This window comes from Lissotriton vulgaris, chromosome 3_1, assembly GCF_964263255.1.
Source record: "Lissotriton vulgaris chromosome 3_1, aLisVul1.2, whole genome shotgun sequence".
NCBI lineage: Eukaryota > Metazoa > Chordata > Amphibia > Caudata > Salamandridae > Lissotriton > Lissotriton vulgaris.
In genome coordinates this window covers 246,024,251-246,043,912 of record NC_141689.1, presented here as the reverse complement: position 1 = coordinate 246,043,912, position 19,662 = coordinate 246,024,251, and the positions used below count along the sequence as shown (strand labels likewise).

The following is a 19,662-nucleotide window of genomic DNA, read 5'->3' as shown; positions in this document are numbered from 1 at the left end:
GCTTTATCCCAATTGTCTATTTTGTCCCTTAATCCTGACCCAAGTCGGATGTGGTTTGCCCACATACGGACACCCGCTCCAGAACCACAGCATGGCAGCAGTGCATGAGGCAGGTATAAGGGACTCCCTGAAGGAAAGGACCACATCCATGGAGTGTTCATTTAAATACAGAGTATATAAACATAATCAAATGGTACTGCTTATAAAAATAAGTGGGTCTTAAAAAAAAACTTAATTGAAGAATATTTTTTTTTTATTTTTTGTTAAAGAACCGAACGAGATACTTGCGGCTCAGATTTCCATGGACCTCAAGTACATATTACTTGGCATCTTACTGAAGTTGACCTCCACCGACACAAACTTTCATTATGCAACCCAGCGTTGATAGTCGTCAAAAGAGACATAGCCAGAAACTGGGGAGCCACGGGCTTGCCCACACTGGCGGAATGGAGAGCCAACATTGACCTATACATGGGGCAGAGAAGACTACGTACACGGCCAGAGGATACCCTAAAACATTTGCCAAGATTAGGACTCACTGGCTGAGTTACTACAGTTTAGAAACAGAAGAGGCGGGGATTAATAGAACACACCCACACACACAGGAGTAGAAGGAAGGCCAGTGGACTTCCCCATACCCCAAGATTATGTCACTAGTAGGCTGTTGCCTCTGAAACAAGGTGGGGGAGAGAGAAGCGGTTTTTGGATTCTACCCACATATCTGTGTTTCCCTGACAGTGATTATCTGATGCAATAATGTAAAACTTACTGTCTACTAGGTCCACCTACTAATGTACTGGTGAAGTTACAAATATAAAAACAGGTATTATATATATATATATATATATATATATATATATATATATATATATATATATATATATATATATATATACTTGTATATTCACTCAGAAAGATACACTGACTTAATAGCTCTGCGATTATTGGTGTCTGACAAATAAAGTTCAAGGCATTGAGGTTATTGTGTTTGTTTTAGTTAGTGATCAAGGAATACATATTCCTTGTGCCATCAAAGAAGGTGCAACATTGCTCAATGTGTGAAAAAGTCTTCAGTGAGCAGGTACCACAAACACGACTCATTTGTTGCATGCGAGGTGTGACCCACAATGCTCCCAGTGAGTCCATTCGCAAGACTGAACCTTTTGCATATCGTCTCAAATCTTTGGCCTGTAATTCTTTCTAAATAAAATGGACGACAGTTACCTTAAATTGTTGTCATGAGCACTCGTAGATGCTATAGCTACTTGATCATACATTTTGAAAAGTACATTTTTCCTTGAGACTAGAGAAAGCCATTTGGATCTGGCAATTGAGAAGCACTAGCCATTACCTAAAAAGAGAGATTTGATCTGGTGGTTTGCTTTGTTGCTTGTGGCCCCCATTGGTTTATAAATCTGCCCCCATCATGAAATACAAACTCCGCACAGATATCTGGTGCAACTCCTCAGATAGGTCCTCAATTGGAGTTGAGTGGCAAATACAAATTATTCAACTATGCACCATGCCTTTTATCATCTCTACACAATTCTTTGCATGCATAGGCGACAATTCTCCATGTTAACTTCAGTTTCACCTCTGATGCGCACGCGTTGATTAGCTGCTTATGAGCTTTACCTCCATTCTTGATATTCAAGTTCTTCTGCACATCCATCATAACAGTTTAGAGGATGGCTAGTAAGTACACCGAGAAATCGGTCTTTCATCAACTACCCTCGAGTTGTGACCTTTTAAATACCAGTTCCTTTTATTCCCATCCTTTGTATATCTCAAGACCTAGAGAGTCATTCTCTAGGTGGAATGGTCAGCCAGACCATCAGGGGTGTGTAGGCCATGGATATGGCCACACCCTCTGTTGCTCTGTTTGGAGAATGCCACCTTCTTGGCGGTGAGGGGAGCTGCCCACCACAGCAGGGTCTTCTCAGAGCACCACAGGTTTGCAGAGCAGGCGTCCTGTTAAAAGCTTGGCAAATATTTTTGTTTAGAGGAAACAATCTCTCAGAGTGAAAGTCCATTTACGACAACGTAAAATACAAATGGCTTGATGTACACGGAGGATTATCCCTTCAGGTCAGGGCCATTCTACATTTTTCCTGCACAATGTGTCTGCCATGCCTCACGTGGTGACATGAGCAGGTATAATACGAAGGCGGCAAAGGGACTCGGGCACGTCACAGAGTATGGCGGTTGTGCCGGTCCCCATCTTCCGGCAAAGGGCTGGGCAGGCGTCGCGCGCGGAGTGACGCGGGTGGCCCGCTCCGCCTCCTGATTGGGCCGGAATGTTGGGTGACACAGAAACACTTAAGTGCTTCCGGGTCATAGCGGCAAAATCAAGCCGGAATGCCGGTTCCAGGTGGCTTCCCAGCTATAACCTTCTGGAAAACGGGGCCTCCTGCGCAAGGTCACTCCGGTAGGAGGGCAGGACCTAGCACCATTTTGGACCAGTCATTGACCTTGCCGTAGGCGCAAACAAGGATACGCAGGAAAAGAATGATGTTGAAAATTTTTGCTTTATTAACTTATGACAGGAAGGGCTATGTATTAGAAACATGTTAAGTTTAGCCAACTGGAATACTGTAAATATGAATGTAATGGACCGGACTTTAATACCTATTTTGTAAATATGAAAATTGTTTTGTTAAGAATAAAATACGGCTGGAGTTTTACGACCCTTAATCCAAGCCATGGTGGGTTGTGTTCATTGATGCCTTGGGGAAAGTGGAGGATCAGTGGTTGTCCTCAGTTAGCAAACAATGGGGTAAAGCGGCTGTCTGGGGGTACTGTACTCGGCAGTATCTGGCCATATCAGTACCGCCCGCACTGAAGAAGGGTGACGGCAGCTGCATGCGATCCTGTGGCGGACGAACTGATGGCCCAGGGGTTATCATCGGGAGAGCCCACAGTGAGCCCACTGGCAGTACACCAGCACCCCTGCCTCTAAATGTGGCATAGAACCGCGGACCCGGGGCTGGAAGACTGGTGTTTTACAGCACTCCGCCTGCTCCGCCAACCCCCAAACGAGGCGCTTAATTCTTCATTAAATGAACCTTTGGTAGAGTATGCAGGTAAATATAACACATCGTCAAAAACGCACATGGGAGTTTATGGTCTCTTAGACTACCGCCACCTCCTATTAATCCATCAAATATGAAACCTCCTTCCAGCTGGGTTTATATCCTCATTTCCGTGAATGGAAAAGAATCCTGGCACACAAGTCTGAAATGGAGAGTTCATTTCATCACAGTTTTGGGCATCACATTGTAATTGCATTTACGAAGCGCTCACTACCCCATAAGAGGCGCCGAGGCGCTTTACAAGGGGCGTAACTTGCTCAGTAACGGGGAGGGGGGGGGGGGGGGGTGGTAGCTTCAGATTTTCCAACAATCACACTGGGATATGATGTTAAAATACATTATACAACACGCAGGGCACATGAGGGGGAGTAGAAAGGGACTAGAATGCGGGTTGGTGAGGGTACTAAGTGAGGATTTTTTTTTAAAATAATCAACATTTTTTAAGACTTTCAAAACGGTGAGAGAGAGTGTCTGCATTCCTGTCTGTGTGTTTGGAAACATTCCTGGTGAAATCCGACAGACACCTCACCATACCCGACTGAAAGCACCTGGACCAACTATTTACAAGAAAATATATTTATTAGGGGGCGTGTAACACCCAAACATCTCCCCTGAAGCTTCGCCGGTGCGCTCTACGACACCTAGTCTCGCGTGGCACTTTATTTTATTCTTTCCATTGCTCACCGGCTCGATCATGTGTCAATGAATCCACACAAATGAATCAAGTGGCAAAGGAAAGCACGCCTCCCTTCCACTCGAAAGGCGCCAGAGAACAGAAACGACGGGGATAAAGATGCTGGGTGCCAAGTGTTAACTGTGCACAAAGCGACAGAAGTTACACCAGAAACAAATAAAATGCGTGGATGATTTGGGGATTTTATATTGTGGCAAAGTCAGCCTCCAAAATATGTTGGGTGGAAATGTTCCTTTAATGAACTTTTCAATGTCCTATTTCATTTAGCAAACAAGCAGCCTTTTTTTAAGGAATGCAGGAAAATCGTCCCTTGTGTAACTTTACTTTTCCACGCTGCCAGCCAAGGTGGCGGAGGTGCCAGGCGGAGGAAGGCTGCAGTCACAGACCTACCTTGGCATGCCTGTTTCCTTCCCGGGCCCTGTCTGTTGCTAGTGAGCAGTGCTGGATAAGAGCATGGTAGTATTGTACTGATGCCAGCGCGTAAGTGCTAACACTGAGATCACCTCTTCCTGTTCCAGACGGGCTTTGCGGGAGCTAAGGTTTGAGGCCGGTCACCTGGTGTCCCTGTGTTGCATTCAGTGGCGTCACTAGGGGGGTGCGGGGGGTGCGGACCGCACCGGGTGTCACCCCATCTGGGGGGTGACACCAATCTACACTGACGAGTCTACCTGAGTTCTGCTTTAGTGCAAGAAGCGCGCCACCACCTCACCCCGGCCTGCCGTAGCTACGGGCACCATCTGCCATCTGCATTCTGCACGTGCACGGAATGGATGGGTCACAGAAGTCAAGCAGTCAAGGGTTTGGGTTTGATTTGTTGTTCTGTGACGAAAGTCGAAACGAAACCGAAGCCAAACCAATGCATATACCAGGCAGGCAAAGGCATCGTTGACTTGCCGGCCGGGGAAAGGTTGCTTTGTTCATTGAAGCCAGCGGACTGTGTGCAGGTGTGTTAATAGAGATAGAGATTCAATCTTTGAATATTATGTGACAGGCACTGTTGCAATCATTTGCAGGCCTCGAGTGGGAACCTAACATTTCATGTCTTTTTTGGATATACCAACTTAGGCCAAGAGCTCTGCCTGTTCCTCATGCTGTTCACATGTCTCGCAGGAGATCTGCAATGCTTGACTGCAATTTTCTTTGCTCACAAGGCAACTCTATAGCAGCCTAGCTCATCTGAGGGTGCATGGTTTCCTATTTTTCAGAATCCTGCAGTTTTCAGTTTTCCAGTGAACCAGTTCAAAATTACAGCTTGCTCTTCACTACAGTGCCACCTGTTGCTCGCACTCTTGTTTATACAAATCCAGGGAAGACAGATGGAGTAAGAGTGAGAGGGAGACAGAGGGAGCTAGAGGGAGTAAGACAGCGAGAGAGGGAGACAGAGGGAGTAAGACAGAGAGAGAGGGAGCTAGACAGAGAGAGGGGGCTAGAGGGAGTAAGAGAGAGAGAGGGAGCTAGACAGAGAGAGATGGAGCTAGAGGGAGTAAGAGAGAGCGAGGGAGCTAGAGGGCGTAAGACAGAGAGAGAGAGACAGAGGGAGCTAGAGGGAGCAAGACAGAGAGAGGGAGCTAGAGGGAGTAAGACAGAGAGAGAGTGAGCTAGAGGGCGCTAGACAGAGAGAGGGAGCTAGAAGGAGTAAGAGAGAGAGAGAGGGAGCTAGAGGGAGCAAGACAGAGTGAGAGGGAGCTAGAGGGAGTAAGACAGAGAGAGAGAGGGAGCTAGAGAGAGTAAGACAGAGAGAGGGAGCTAGAGAGAGCAAGACAGAGAGAGAGGGAGCAAGAGGGAGTAACAAAGAGAGAGAGGGAGCTAGAGAGAGTAAGACAGTGAGAGAGAGGGAGCTAGAGGGAGCAATACAGAGAGAGAGGGAGCTAGAGGGAGCAATACAGAGAGAGGGAGCTAGAGGGAGTAAGAGAGAGAAATGGAGCTAGAGGGAGTAAGAGAGAGAGAGCGGGGGCTAGAGGGAGTAAGACAGAGAGAGGGAGCTAGAGGGAGTAAGACAGAGAGAGAGGGAGCTAGAGAGAGCAAGACAGAGAGAGGGAGCTAGAAGGAGTAAGAGAGGGAGCTAGAGGGAGCAAGACGGAGAGAGGTAGTAAGACAGAGGGAGAGGGAGCTAGAGGGAGCAATACAGAGAGAGAGGGAGCTAGAGGGAGTAAGAGAGAGAGATGGAGCTAGAGGGAGTAAGAGAGAGAGAGCGGGAGCTAGAGGGAGTAAGACAGAGAGAGGGAGCTAGAGGGAGCAATACAGAGAGAGAGGGAGCTAGAGGGAGTAAGAGAGAGAGATGGAGCTAGAGGGAGTAAGAGAGAGAGAGCGGGAGCTAGAGGGAGTAAGACAGAGAGAGGGAGCTGGAGGGAGTAAGACAGAGAGAGGGAGCTAGAGGGAGCAAGACAGAGAGAGAGGGAGCTAGAAGGAGTAAGAGAGGGAGCTAGAGGGAGCAAGACAGAGAGAGGGAGTAAGACAGAGGGAGAGGGAGCTAGAGGGAGTAAGACAGAGAGAGAGAGGGAGTTAGAGGGAGTAAGACAGAGAGAGAGGGAAACAGAGGGAGCTAGAGGGAGTAAGACAGAGAGAGGGAGCTAAAGGGAGCTAGACAGAGAGAGGGAGCTAGAGGGAGTAAGACAGTACCTAGCGCCGTACATTTCTGACAGAGGTGGTCCATGCGGTAAGTCCTGAGGGGGTGACACCATGAGTTACCCGCACCGGGTGACACCAACCCCAGTGACGGCACTGGTTGCATTTACCCCGGCAAGCCCCTCGGTAGCGGTAACCGGATTACAGCTGATCCGGCCGTCTCCGCCGCAGCTCGTCTGCACATTCGTGTCCCGGCTTTAGCTGGGTTTCCCTCCAGTGAGAGCCGTGTCCCTTGCATCGATCAGGCTCAAGCGTGACCCCGCATGTCAAAGTCTGCCCACGACTCCGGTTTCCACGGTCTTGTCAACAAGGTATTCTTTCCAGCACATACACCGATCAAGGCCCATATCTAAATAAAATAAAAAAAGATCAGCTTATTCGATCATGGCATTCAACTAAAGGGGTAGGAGAAACACACACCTTCCCCACCAGCAGAGCTGTGCTCTCGTGTCAGGGAAATGCAATGATTCTGGGAGGTAAAGCAGAAGAAAAGCAAACTGATCCACACTTCTAGTACTGATGCTAAATTTGGCTCTTTCTTTTCAGGCCATAGTGAATCCAAAATATCAGTTGAATTCACAAGATGATTTTGCTTAACCATGAACTAGAACTTAACCATGAAACTAAAAATATATAGGAGTGTGGCTACAATAACGCACACTTTTTTTCTTCTTCAAAGCGCTTGCATTGTGAATTGACCCTTTTAAAGATTAAGAAATTCTACAGCCTGCTACAAATGTATTATCTTTATGGTGCTTCAAAAAGGCATTAGAGTGCCAAAATATACTCACCCACAAGTAAGGGGTGCTCTCTTCCTCTTTAAAGGGGCCTTGGAAGAGTGTCCAGCCCATGGTCAGCGGATGCGGGTCCACCATCCTTCTCAACACGGGCCTGGCTGATATCTTAAGCACAACCGCACTGGTGGCTCATACTCCGCGCCCGTGTGTGGGGAGGGCAGATGTGGTGGATGGTGGGACTTGAGCTCTTTCTCTTACCTTGGAGAGGTCAGTGGGGGGCGTACTGGTGCCTTCTAGGACCAGGCCATTCTGGGACAAGTGAAGGCGTTGGCTGGTGCTTACTAGGGGAAGTCCACAACCAGCGAGGTTGGCTGGCTTACTAATTTAATGCTGACGGAAGGCGTGCTTGAGCCAGGAGTTTGCCTCACGTAGGCCTTGTTGTACAATCAAGTCCTCGTGGGTCGCCCAGTCCCTTAAGGTTGGAGGGCAAAGGCGGGGCCTGCAGACAAGGCTCTGCGAAGACGTCAGGTGGGCCCTCAGCTGGTTACAGGGCCGGGTGGAACGTGCAGAGACCCAGTCTCATTTTCAGCCTTGAGTGGGACATTTGCCACTACTCCCCCTCTTCAGCTAGAGGACAATGAATGCTCTACTTCACCACCAAGACCGAATGTGCAGCGTACGCAGATCTTTCTGTGCATTCAACCGGCTGCTGATAAGCTTGCTGCAGTGACTGCAAGCCTTTCCAACACCTTTGTCACTCCCCGTCAGGGTGAGGTATCTTAAATGAGGATTGGCCACCCACTGAGGACAGGGGGATAAGGGCAAAGACCTTCCCCTATAAACTATTTTACAGGCATAGATGGACTTTGTTTTCTGTGTGCTTTTGAGGATCACCCATGCCTAGAAGAGAAATCAATGACATATTGCAGCGGAGATCTCAAACCAGCCTATCCATGTTTCTTCCTTTTTCACCCTGTTTTGAAATGCACCCTGCAGCTCATGTGCGCCTTTCTAGGACGCTCATGTGCAATGTCATTAGGATCCCTCAGGGGTCGGGTCTCAGCCCCACACTATTTAATAGTTACATGAGTCCCTTCCCGGATTGGTTGAGTCGTTTGGGGCCAAAATAATCTCTTATGCCGATGATACCTAGATTGTTTTCTCTTTTGGCAAAGAGGTGCCAGGTGAACAAGATGCTATTAACCATGCCTTTCGGCCGTTTTCCAGTGGTTGAGCTTTTTTCAACTGAAGTATAAAACCGAGAAAACGGAGGTGCTCAGTGTGGGGCATAACTTTGCCCTCAAGTTGGAAGTGTACTGTTCCGATGAGGCATCTTCACTCAACAGACAAGTGGAAACAGTATCCTGGGTGTGAAATGTGACAAATTGTCCTTCCATAATCAAATGAATTCAGTGGTTGGCAAGTGCTCTGGTATATTGCGCATGGTCAAGAAATTTCTGCACTTCCTGTCGATCCCAATAAGGATTAAAGCGGTCTTGGCCTTGGTCAAGTCCAGGCTGGACTATGCCAATGTCTTATACCAGGTCTGCCGCAATATCTTTTGAGGAAACTTCAAACAGTACGACCTGCTGCTGCTAGGCTCCATTCCATTCCATTCGTAAAGTGCTCAGCTACCACCAACGGTGGTGTCCCAGCGCCAAGTGTCGGAAAAAAATATCCAGTGGAGAACAGAGAGAACAAGACGGGCTAAGGTAGATCAAATAGCCAAGTCTTCAAGGCCTTCCTAAATGCAGTTTCGGGCTCTGCTTTTCGAAGATTTTCAGGCATAGAATTCCAAAGGGTAGCAGTTCTCACCGTAAAGCCTTGCGCCCAATCCTAGTTTTAGTAAAGCGAGGAATCCGGGGCAATTCCTGAGCGGTGGATCGCAGGGTCCTAGTCAGGCTATACTTCTGGAGTCTCAGCTTCAGGTAACCTGGGCCGCTGTCTCTGGAGGCTCTGAAGCCCAAAGACAGAGCCTTAAACTTTATTCTTCTCCTAATTGGAAGCCAGTGCAGGCTGCGCAGATGAGGGGAGATATGATGACGGAGCGGCACATTTCTGATAAGCCTAGCGGCAGCATTCTGTATAATTTGCAGTTTTCTCATCAGATACACTGGAAGGCCAAGGTACAAGCTATTAGCGTAATTCAGCTGGGATGTGACCAGCGTGCGGACCCCCGTTTTCCTGCAGTCCATCGGCAGAAGATGCAGGAACCTCCGCAGGGCTTTCAGCTTCCAGAAACAGTAAGCGGACACATGCCTAATCTGGACCTTGCACAAGAGTGTGGAGTAAAATTTGAAGCCACGGTTTCTGGCAGCTGTGACAGGTGTGGGAGGGGGATTCAGCTTTACGGGCGCGCTCTTAGTCTACCTAGAAGGGAGCCATTTCTCCACATTTGTGAAATATGCACAGGCTTCCTCTGCACAAGCGGATGCTACATAGGACTCCTCTTCTGGTGTACAGGGCGCTTCACCACTCTGGGCTCGATTATCTGTCCTATAGAATTTCCTCCTTAACCCTTTGAGAAAGTTGCGATCCTTCAATAACCACTTGGCGACTATTCCAAGAGTCTGCCATGCAAGTCAGCCGGCGGTCTTTCTGTCTCTTGGGACCAATGGGCTGGAACAATCTTGCTTTAGCGCTTACGTTCACAGAGGATGAAGGTCTGTGTAGGAAAATACTCAAAACCGTGCTCTTTATCCAGTAGCCTCTTTGCGCGATTCGACTTTTGCTCTTACTGCCCTGTTAGCGCCGGACACTCTTTTTGAGTAGCTGCGCGCTTATTCTGATCTTTATTACCATAATATAAAACAACACAAAACACAACCAAGAACACAACACAAAACAAAACACAACACATAACAGAGCACAACACATAACATAACATTAGTAAGCCTGGGTAAGCACACAGAAGCACGTAGTGTTCTTGAGCTACTAGCTTTTCATTTCCTGTTACAAATCTACTAATATAAGGAGCTGTTGGTAAAGAAAAAGTCAGCACTAAATAAAATAATCACACAACAAGTCGCCATTTAGCATTTACATATGTTTTGGGTGATAAAACGTTTAGAACAATTTAAATAGGTTACCTTTACTACCAAAATGTTACAAAATTTCTCAAAAATCATTAAATTACAGATACCCATGAAATTGTAGTTTGCATATTCCAGTTAATGTTATGTCTCTGTTTTAAATTGCGACCTTTGGAAAACATAGGGCGATGCATCTTTGGTAGACCTGGAACAACTTCAAATTGTTACTGACCTGTAGCATGTTGAGAAGAAGACTTCTAAACTTTGTCCCTTCCACCATGAAGAGCGCCATTTTGTCACAAAGTTTGGCAGCAGTGGAGGCGAAGCTCCTGTCCGTCACAGCTTTTTGATAAATAGTCTTTACAATTTCGCTTAGCATCTCCTCCGAGTTGGTGGAGTTCTGGGCTTCCTCCATGAAGGTCGTGAGGTTGCCATCCACGTCGCTGCGATTGTTTCGCATGCTGTTTAGGATCTCTATCAGTTTGTCCATTTTGTTCTTTTGTGGGTTAGTGGTTTCCACTGCAACTTCATCCTGGGTTTGGGGACAAAAACAAGAAAGTCAAATAAGTACTCCCATTTCACTCCTTATGAATCAGAAATGTAAAACAGAGCGAGCGATGATTCTGGCTGTCATTCCAGAACTTGATGGTCAACAAAGATCCAATCCCAACTGAATGATGTGGTTACAGTGAGAAATGTTGGGATTAACCAGAAGATCATTATATAGCTCAGCTCTGGGAGAGGGCATCTTTTCCCTTGCACCCTGTGGTGGTAATCCATGCTACATCATTCTTAATACCACCAAGGTGGTAACTGAACCAAGGACTAGCCTACTGGGCAGTATAGTGCAACGAAATTCATGAGGGGAATCAGACATGAAAGTTGTAGGCAAGAAGAAAAGTGGAGGGCGTGACAGGACGACATAAGGAGGTAGGAACCAGCTCATTGCCTTATTCTGAGTTAAGGAACACAACCTGTTTATTGCAATGCACAAGTGAATCAAAAGACTCTCAGCGTTCTTCTCAAGGGCACAACATACTACGGCCCTGATTCAGATCTTAGTGGACTGGTTACTCCATCACAACGGTGACGGATATCCTGTTCACTGAAATATAAATCCCACTTAATTTTCATTTCGGCGGACGGTAACTACGTCACCATTGTGATGGAGGAAGGGTTACTCCAAGATCTAAATAGGGTCCAGAGCCTATAATTACGACCTGCAGTTTCAAAAATTATTATCCTTGGCACACAGGGGTTGACGCAAAATTTTGAACTATTTGATAAATAATACATTCCACAGACCCCGCCCCCAAACGGATAATAGTTGAAATAGAACAGGGGGAAAGACTCAGAAATCAGGAAAAACGTGGTATTTACCAATTTAAATACAGATTCTACATATTGTACCTAATTTCCAAGTGAAAAACGGAGGTATGTACCATACATGCTAAATACCCCTCCGTAGGGGTATGGTATTTCCTGAGAGTAGTAATACCTCTCCCGTAACGGGTCCCCTTGTTAAAGGGACCTTAAGATTGGGAACTGACATCAACAGTTAGTTGGAAACATCCCCCATCCGGAAGTACTAGAGCCAATAAAAAAAATAAAAAAACGGATTGCATTTTAATAGGTATTTTCAAGGTCAATCATTTCTAAGTGTGTCATAATGAATAATCATAGAAAAACCATAGGAAATGAATAATCAGCCTCTAAAAAATGTGACCATACTGAAAGAAACCACTTGTGTTTCTAATAAAACAAAGTAAACGTCTTGTTTCTTGTGTAACTTCAGTGTTTATTTGCACCCATCGAGGGACAGCAACAGCTAGCCTGTTCTAGCAACGCTACCCGAAAGCCAAGCCTCCCCAAGGTTCTGGTGATGCACCCAACATTCTCACAGGTGCAGCACCATTAAAGGGTAAGTTACAACGCATCTTCCCCACTAACATATGATAACTGAAGAAAAAAACAAAACTATGGAGGAAAAGCAAAGGAGTAAAGAGGGGATAAAACAACATGAGGAAAGGGAGTTACAACACATCTTTTTTGCCATATGATGACTGTACAGAGAACCAACCTATGACAGAAAAGCAAAAGCAAGGAGGGGATAAGGAATAACAAAAGAGAAAAAGAAAAGAAGCAACTATCTACTAACTGCAGCACAGTAGATAAAGCTGAGCAATGAAAGAGAAAGAAACTATGACAATACTACTCTAAAAGGTAATCCTGAATGTACGAAGGTGAACTCCTCACTTATCACAGCACAAATGACCACCTTGACCCTTACAATTACTTTTCTCCACACCACTAGACCAGCGACCTCACTAAATCTAACCAACCGAGACATACTCTAAACTTCACCACCACTTAACACCACCACGTCCATCTTAACTTCGACAATAAATTTGGGACCCAGGAAGTTTGTTTTTCCTTTCGGAGACCACACCGCGTTCTTTACATTTACCATGTCACCAACTTTCCGTTCACTTCACCACACACCCATCTTGAGATCAAACCTATGCTTATATTTCTCTTGGTACCTTCTTCACTCTCACATCAACTCACATCTCACATCACATCAACAGTGGTGGCACTGTTCCTATCTTTGCCACTCAACCACACTGGAGTGAGTTTAGAATAGCCACTCTGCCTTTGAGTCTCTTAAATGTTGAGCATCCGGTGACGCTATTGGGTGAGCATCCTGTGATGCTATTGGGCGTGTTCCTGTGCGCCTGCAGTTTTTTTACAATATACCTTTTAAAGGCATACCCGTATCAACAGCTGTTTGAGCACATGGCCGTACAAGCCTGTTCATGCTCTCAACTTACCCATTCGCTTGCAGTGCATAGAGAGTCGTGCGATGGTGAGTAATAGATACCATCTCCTGCGAAGCAAATTGTACCCCATTATCTGTAAGAACCACTTCTGGTATGGTTCGCAAGCAAACACATCTTTAAGAAGTACGATTATATTTCTGTGACCAGAGAATTTCATGCAACATGCTGAGACCCATTTTGATTTATAGTCAACCAAAACTAAAACAAATCGCTCTTAGGGTGACAATTCTTCAAAGGGCCCCACAATATCCATGGCTAGCTTGCTCCAAGGTTGTTCAGGTAACTCCTGGATTTGTTATTATCCATCCCTAACTACTACTTCCACCTGTCAGTTTACTTCAGGCCACCAGTAAAACTCTCTCACTCTGGACTTCGCCAAACTCCGTCCAAGATGGTCTTCATGTGACAAATTAATAATTTTCTCATGCACATCATCAGGAGGGACTAGTCTCCCCCCTCATACAACGCGCCTGCTACAATGCTCAATTCATCATGTACATTCCAAAATCCCTTTGCACATAGGGGAATTCCATTGATGTTGGGTCATCCACTGACTACCATGTCCATCACAATTTTCCTAGTGGTATCCCTGGCAACAGTGGCATCCCACTCAGATTTGTTGAGTGCTGGTTCCTTGACCCACAACACAGACTGTTCCGCAAAACATACAACCGATTTGTGCAGTAGCATTCTAGACAAATAATCAGCAGGAACATTCTTCAACCCGGTTAAGTATTCCACTATAAAATTATACTCTCAATGTCCCTCAATCCATCTCTTAATCCTGGGTGTGGTATTCTCAACATTCCTGCAGGCAAACATGTGAACGAGCGGTTTGTGATCAGTTCTGACCAAAAAAATCAAACCACAAAGAAAAAATCTAAAATGATTGATGGCCCACTTACAGGCTAACGCCTCGAGCTCCATCACAGATAATCTTTCCTCTACCCCTCCGAGTTAGCGTGAAGCCAAACCTATGACGCTCTCTTTCCCTTCAACCATTTGCGAAAGCTCAGCACCCAACCCTCTCCCACTTGCATCTGTGGTTAGGTTAGTCTTCTTTGATGGGTAAAATGCCCTAAAGTTGGCATACAAGCAGTTTCACATTTAACTTTGTTGAAAGCATCAGCACAATCCTCTGCACCCCTTTTTAGCAATATTCTCAATGGCTGCACCACACTTACACATTTATAAATAAACTTAGAATAATATTCAGATAAACCAAAGAATGATTAACTTGATCCTTGTCGATAGGTGCAAGTGCTTGCAATACCGCTTCTGCCAAGTCACTTTTGGGGCTGATGCAGTCACTTGAAATAGTATGGCCTAGGTAAGACACAGCTCCCAGTCTGAACTTGCATTTCTCACTTTTGAGTGGGAGTTCTCACTCTTGTAGTCTTGATAGAACACTATTCAGAACATCATCAGGACTAGATCTGTCTTTCCCATAAACCAAAATTTCATCTTGGAAAAACAGAACTGGGGTTATACCCGCTAGAATTTCATTCATCAACCTCTGGGAGCACGCTACAGCAGATGCCAGTCCAAATGGCATTCTGATAAACCTGTATGCTCCCAGAGGTCAAAGCTCTTGATTCCTCGTGTAACTGGACCTGGTGGTATGCCGATGACCAGTTCATCACGCTCAACATACACGCACCACTCCGCTTGGCTAAGGCCTCATTTATATTGGTTAGAGGCTGCCTGTCAACCCAAATACAATTGTTCAGGCTCCTCAAGTCCACAGACATCCTGATCTTGTTGCCCTTGTCCTTGAGAGCCAAAACAATCGGAGCCAACCACTCGGACAGCTTTATGTCTTCTATCACTTCCATCTTCAGCAACCTGTTGAGATTTTCCAGCAGAGGTCCCAACATGAGGTTTGGCACCTTCCTTACGTTATGTACCGCAGGTTATGCTCGTGCTTTCAAAATTATTATCCTCTGAGAAGGCCTAACCGGTCACTGAAAACCCCTGGATATCTTCCTATGATGTCCATGTCATCACTCCGTCGCGTAACTAGCATTACTTGATACGGTGTATTGGGATTCAGGATGATTCCAAGATCTCTCTGGTGGAGCTATCCAAGGAGATTGTCACCACTCCTAGCAACATATACATTCCCCACAGTCTCTCTCCCTATGAAGACAATTGTTTCAACCGTGTACCCCACAAAAATCAATACTTTGCTCCCCATAACCTACGGGATTTCTATCTGGTGGCTGCAGTATAATGTTCTTCTTTCCAAAAATGCAATCCCAGTTCTTATCAGAGTATATGGGGATCTTGAGTATGCTAAGACTGAAATAGACTTGCAGCCAATGTAAATGTGACACTTTGGCATTGTTACAACATCAGAGTTTACACCTTTCAAATCCTAAACCACACACCTCCCACCTTCTGTTATGTGAAGAATGGTTTGTTGGGGGTATGTCGCCTCATGATCCACAAGATTTACTTTAGTCTTTCTGCACACCCACGCATAATGGTCCTTTTTGCCACAATTCCTACAGTTCAAGCTTCGTGCAAAATAGTTAGGATTATTTGGGCCATGACTCTGACTTCCACACTTTCAACACCTCAGTTTAGCATCTTTACCTGAATTGGTATTCCACTTCTGCTTTTCAATTCTCCCTGCAAATGTATCTTGATTCCCAGTTATCTTTTGGATTATAGTTGGCTGTGCACTTTGCTCTATACATTCTGACTAGCCACCTTTTACTACTGCAACACCTTCAAGTGGTGCAACAGCACTGTGCATTTCCTTCACCAAATTTGATGTGTGTTCTATACTCTCCACATTAGCTATAGCTTCCATCAGCCTGGGATTTTTTGCCAAAAACTTCTCCTGAATCCTGGTGTCATTCGTGCAATGCACCAATTGATCTCGTATGAGTGAATCTGTTAGCTGCTCAAATTTGCATGTTTGTGCTACTGACTTAAGACCCGCTACATTATTACCATCTCTCTCTCTCCCTTAGCTTGCACTTGCATGAAGAACTTGTATCTCTCCATTACTACATTTAGTTGTGCACAAAATGAGTTTGTAGTAGCCATAACCAGGCTCACCAACCCCTCTTCCAATAGGTATTGGATGCAAACTGTCGTTAATGTTTTGACCTTTAATTCCAAGGTTGTGAAGCAAGACCGCTTGCTTCCTTGCAGCTGTAAATATCTCCCCACCAATTGCTATTAAATATGAGTCAAATAATGGTATCCATTTTTCCCATGGAAATGTTGGTTCACCAAGTTCCGACAGGATTTGAGATGGTTGACTCATTCCACTTGACGACATCCTGTAAAAGAAGTTAACTAAACAAGCTAAGAAAAAACATTAACACAACTAGAAAAAATAATCTAACATGAAAGAATAAAATAAGGAATCACAATAAATACATCCTAACTATTGATTTCTTCTTCACACTGGAACTTAACTGCTGTGGTTACTTTGCTTAGACTGCACCTATCATAACAATTTCTTACACTTCACACAAACGTCCTGTAGCCATCTGACTCTTAATATACGAGTTGGCCATCATAACAGTCCAGCAATGTCATTGACTCCATAGTAAACAATGATAGTAGTCTCCCTGTGATCCATGTGTCGCCCTCTCACTGTGACGCATACAATGCCCCTTGCTGTAACTGCTTCACGGAATCCTTTCCACTCGCTGAACACATCGGGAGTATCTTGTGTCGTCACCACCGAACTTCTCCCAGCGTTCTAGTCTCTTGAACAAATAAGAGTTCACGACATCGTAACGCCTCCTTGTGAATTCGCATGCAGGCACCTCCAAATATTAATATGCTGAGGAAGCTTGCTCGCGCCTCAACCGTTCACTACAGGCAAGTTGCTCGAGCTTCAACCATTCACTGCAGAAAGTACTCATTTAATGCTGACTCTTTCACTCATACAGTATACAGCGTAGGAACGTCTCCCGTTCAGTCTCCAAGGATGAGGCTGACACTAACCTTGCTCAAAATGTGTTACTCCAATAAAATGGCAACTCAAACATCCTGTGCTTCGCACGCCGAGTCATCTGAGGAGTGCTTTCAATGTCTACAGCTCGTCGCTAGTAATAAAACGAAGTAAATGTCTTGTTTCTTGTGCAACTTCAATGTTTATTTGCACTCACTGAGGGTCAGCTCGTGCCATAGGACGCCGAAGTAGGTTTAGAAGCGGAGGAGCACAGAGAAAAAAGTACCAATTAGGAGCTCTTCCCGCCCTGGAAACATATGACCATGGGATTTCCATGATTTACTGATTTTTACCGCTGAACCTACAATTATGGTCCGTTCATCATCCCATGGTAAGCACACCTTAGCGAGTGTGTAAATATGCACAACAGACGTGGTTAATTTTTACCACCCACTTTTTCACTCTTGCACATTAATCACTATATTGATAAGGTCCTGAAGAAAGCTCAATTAAATTTTCCTGATGAGCTGAAACAGGTCGACCTCACCTAAGGATAATCCAGACACTTAATAATAGTCCTGTAATGTTATCCACCTAATTTTTAAACATACCCTGGCCACTGAGAATAAAGTATCATATAGTGAGTTCCCAGAGGTATTTTTAACATCTCCACTTTCACTATATTATCACAAAAAAACAAAAAAACAGCTCCACTGTAATCAGGTGTCGCAGCACAGTTTGGTAGCATTCGGCTCCGTAACTGGGAACCCAATGATGAAGCAGGACACCAACTAGGTTGGTGTGTGAGGGTTCTTTTAAACAATTCCTGTGCTGTCAGACACTACTTGGTTAACTAGTCACCCTCTAGTGGCTCATCTCCGTTGGTTATTTGATTACTATATTGGGACACAGACAGTCCATGTACCGTCCTGACTCTCTTGTTTGTTTTTGAAAGGACATCTCCAACAGCCAGCCAGTTCTTGCAACTCTCCCCGGTTCCAAGGTCTCCCCGAGATTCTGATGATGCACCTAACATTCTCACAGGTGCATTGCCATTAAAGGGCAAGTTACAAAAGTTTCCTGTACATTAATTTTTTCCAGTGTAATGTACTCTGCTAGAGCTCACAACACTCGTCGACCAGAGTAGATCATCTGTCAACACTTCTGTTAAACACATCTGGCACCTGGAAGCAAGCTGGGAAGCTGATTAAGTATGCAGACATAAAGGGTCAATTTACATATCCTACAAACTCCATCCTTCTTTCCAAAATGTAACTGGACTGTTGGAAACCACTTTGGCCACAGCAGAGTAGGTGAAGGAGGCTAAAGGTGGTCAAGCAAGAAAACCTAAGACAGACACACTTTCCATACCTTTGTCAAGCCTTCTTGTGACCACATTACCGAACGTTTGGAATTATGACACCACTTTAGACTAGTTCAGAATAGGTCTCTGTTTTTGACTTTCCATCCAGAGAATTGGTGTGATTGACGTGTTGCATTTATTGTAAAGGGGCATATTTCAGTAACATTACAGAAGCTGGGAGGGCTGGGCATGAATACAAACAGCAAAACACACAAGATGATGGACGGAATGTTGCACAATAGCAAAACATTCACGCCCAGTCACAGATCTGGGTTTAATCCATCGTTATTTTGCTCACCAAGCCACACCAGTTCAGACATGTGGGGAGGGGAAATGTGCAGCTCTGTTGTGGTCATCTGAAGAGCCAGGTCTTGAGGTCTTTCCTGAACTGGAGAAGTGTGGAGCTTTGCCTGAGGTGGAGGGGAGAGGGCGGTCGTTCTATGTCTGGGCTGCAAGGCAGGAGAAGGACTTTCCACTTGCTCTGTTCCTGTAGGTGCTTGGGACAGTGGCCAGAGAGGTCGGCTGAACAGAGATTTCTCTTGAGGGCGCAGAAGGAGAGACCGTTGTTCAGGTATTGAGGTCTGATGTTGTGGAGGGCCTTGTATGCATGTGTGAGCAGCTTGGAAGTTATTCTTCTTTTAACATGGAGCTAGTGGAGATCGTGTAGGTGTTGGGTAATGTGGTTGTGCCGTGGGATGTTTAGGATTAGTCTGGCTGCGGCGTTCTGGACGGTCTGGAGCTTGCGGAGGAGTTTTTGTTGATTCCAGCGTAGAGGGCGTAGCCGTAGTCCAGTATGTTGGTGATGAGAGCGTGCATGACCATTTTTCTAGATTTGGAGGGGATGCATCTGAATGTTTTACGGATGTTTTAGTATGGCAATTTCCTCAGCACAGGAGCCTTTCTAGGGTAGCTGATTCTCTTTATAAATACAGTTCATCCTCATCATCAAGTAGGAAACCCTGTATATCAGTGAACAAAACTACTTTAAGGTATCAGGCAAGAGGAACAACAGCATGAGTTGATGAACACAATGTGGCACAATGGTCAAGGGAGCCCAATGTTGGCTGAGGAGACCTGTATCCAAGCTACATTTTTTAGGTAGCCACTGACTATCCCAATTATTCCTATCGTTTTGCCTCCTGTGACTATCCAGAGGATCTGGAAGGGACTCTGATGCAGTGACCAAAGACATGGCTCAGGCATCCACATAGCCCATGGAAGCCCATTCTTTTTATTACATTTCCACTATTGCTGCACAGCAATAGTTCTGTTAGGGTAATCACGTTTCAAAGCAGTAAAGACATTACCTCAAGTGACGTAATCCAGAGCTACAGGCAAGCACTTGACAAAACTCCATTCT

General features: G+C 45.4%; 1 protein-coding gene across 4 annotated transcripts in view; it reads right to left on the bottom strand.

The window, feature by feature from the left end:
• Positions 1 to 19,662, bottom strand: part of CTIF (cap binding complex dependent translation initiation factor) — an 856,085-nt gene that overhangs the window by 173,760 nt on the left and 662,663 nt on the right. For all 4 annotated transcript variants that reach the window (XM_086960364.1, XM_086960366.1, XM_086960367.1 and 1 more), the window contains one exon: positions 10,413 to 10,712. In XM_086960364.1, the coding sequence (XP_086816490.1) occupies positions 10,413 to 10,712 (300 nt within the window). The remainder of the gene's footprint in view (positions 1 to 10,412; positions 10,713 to 19,662) is intronic.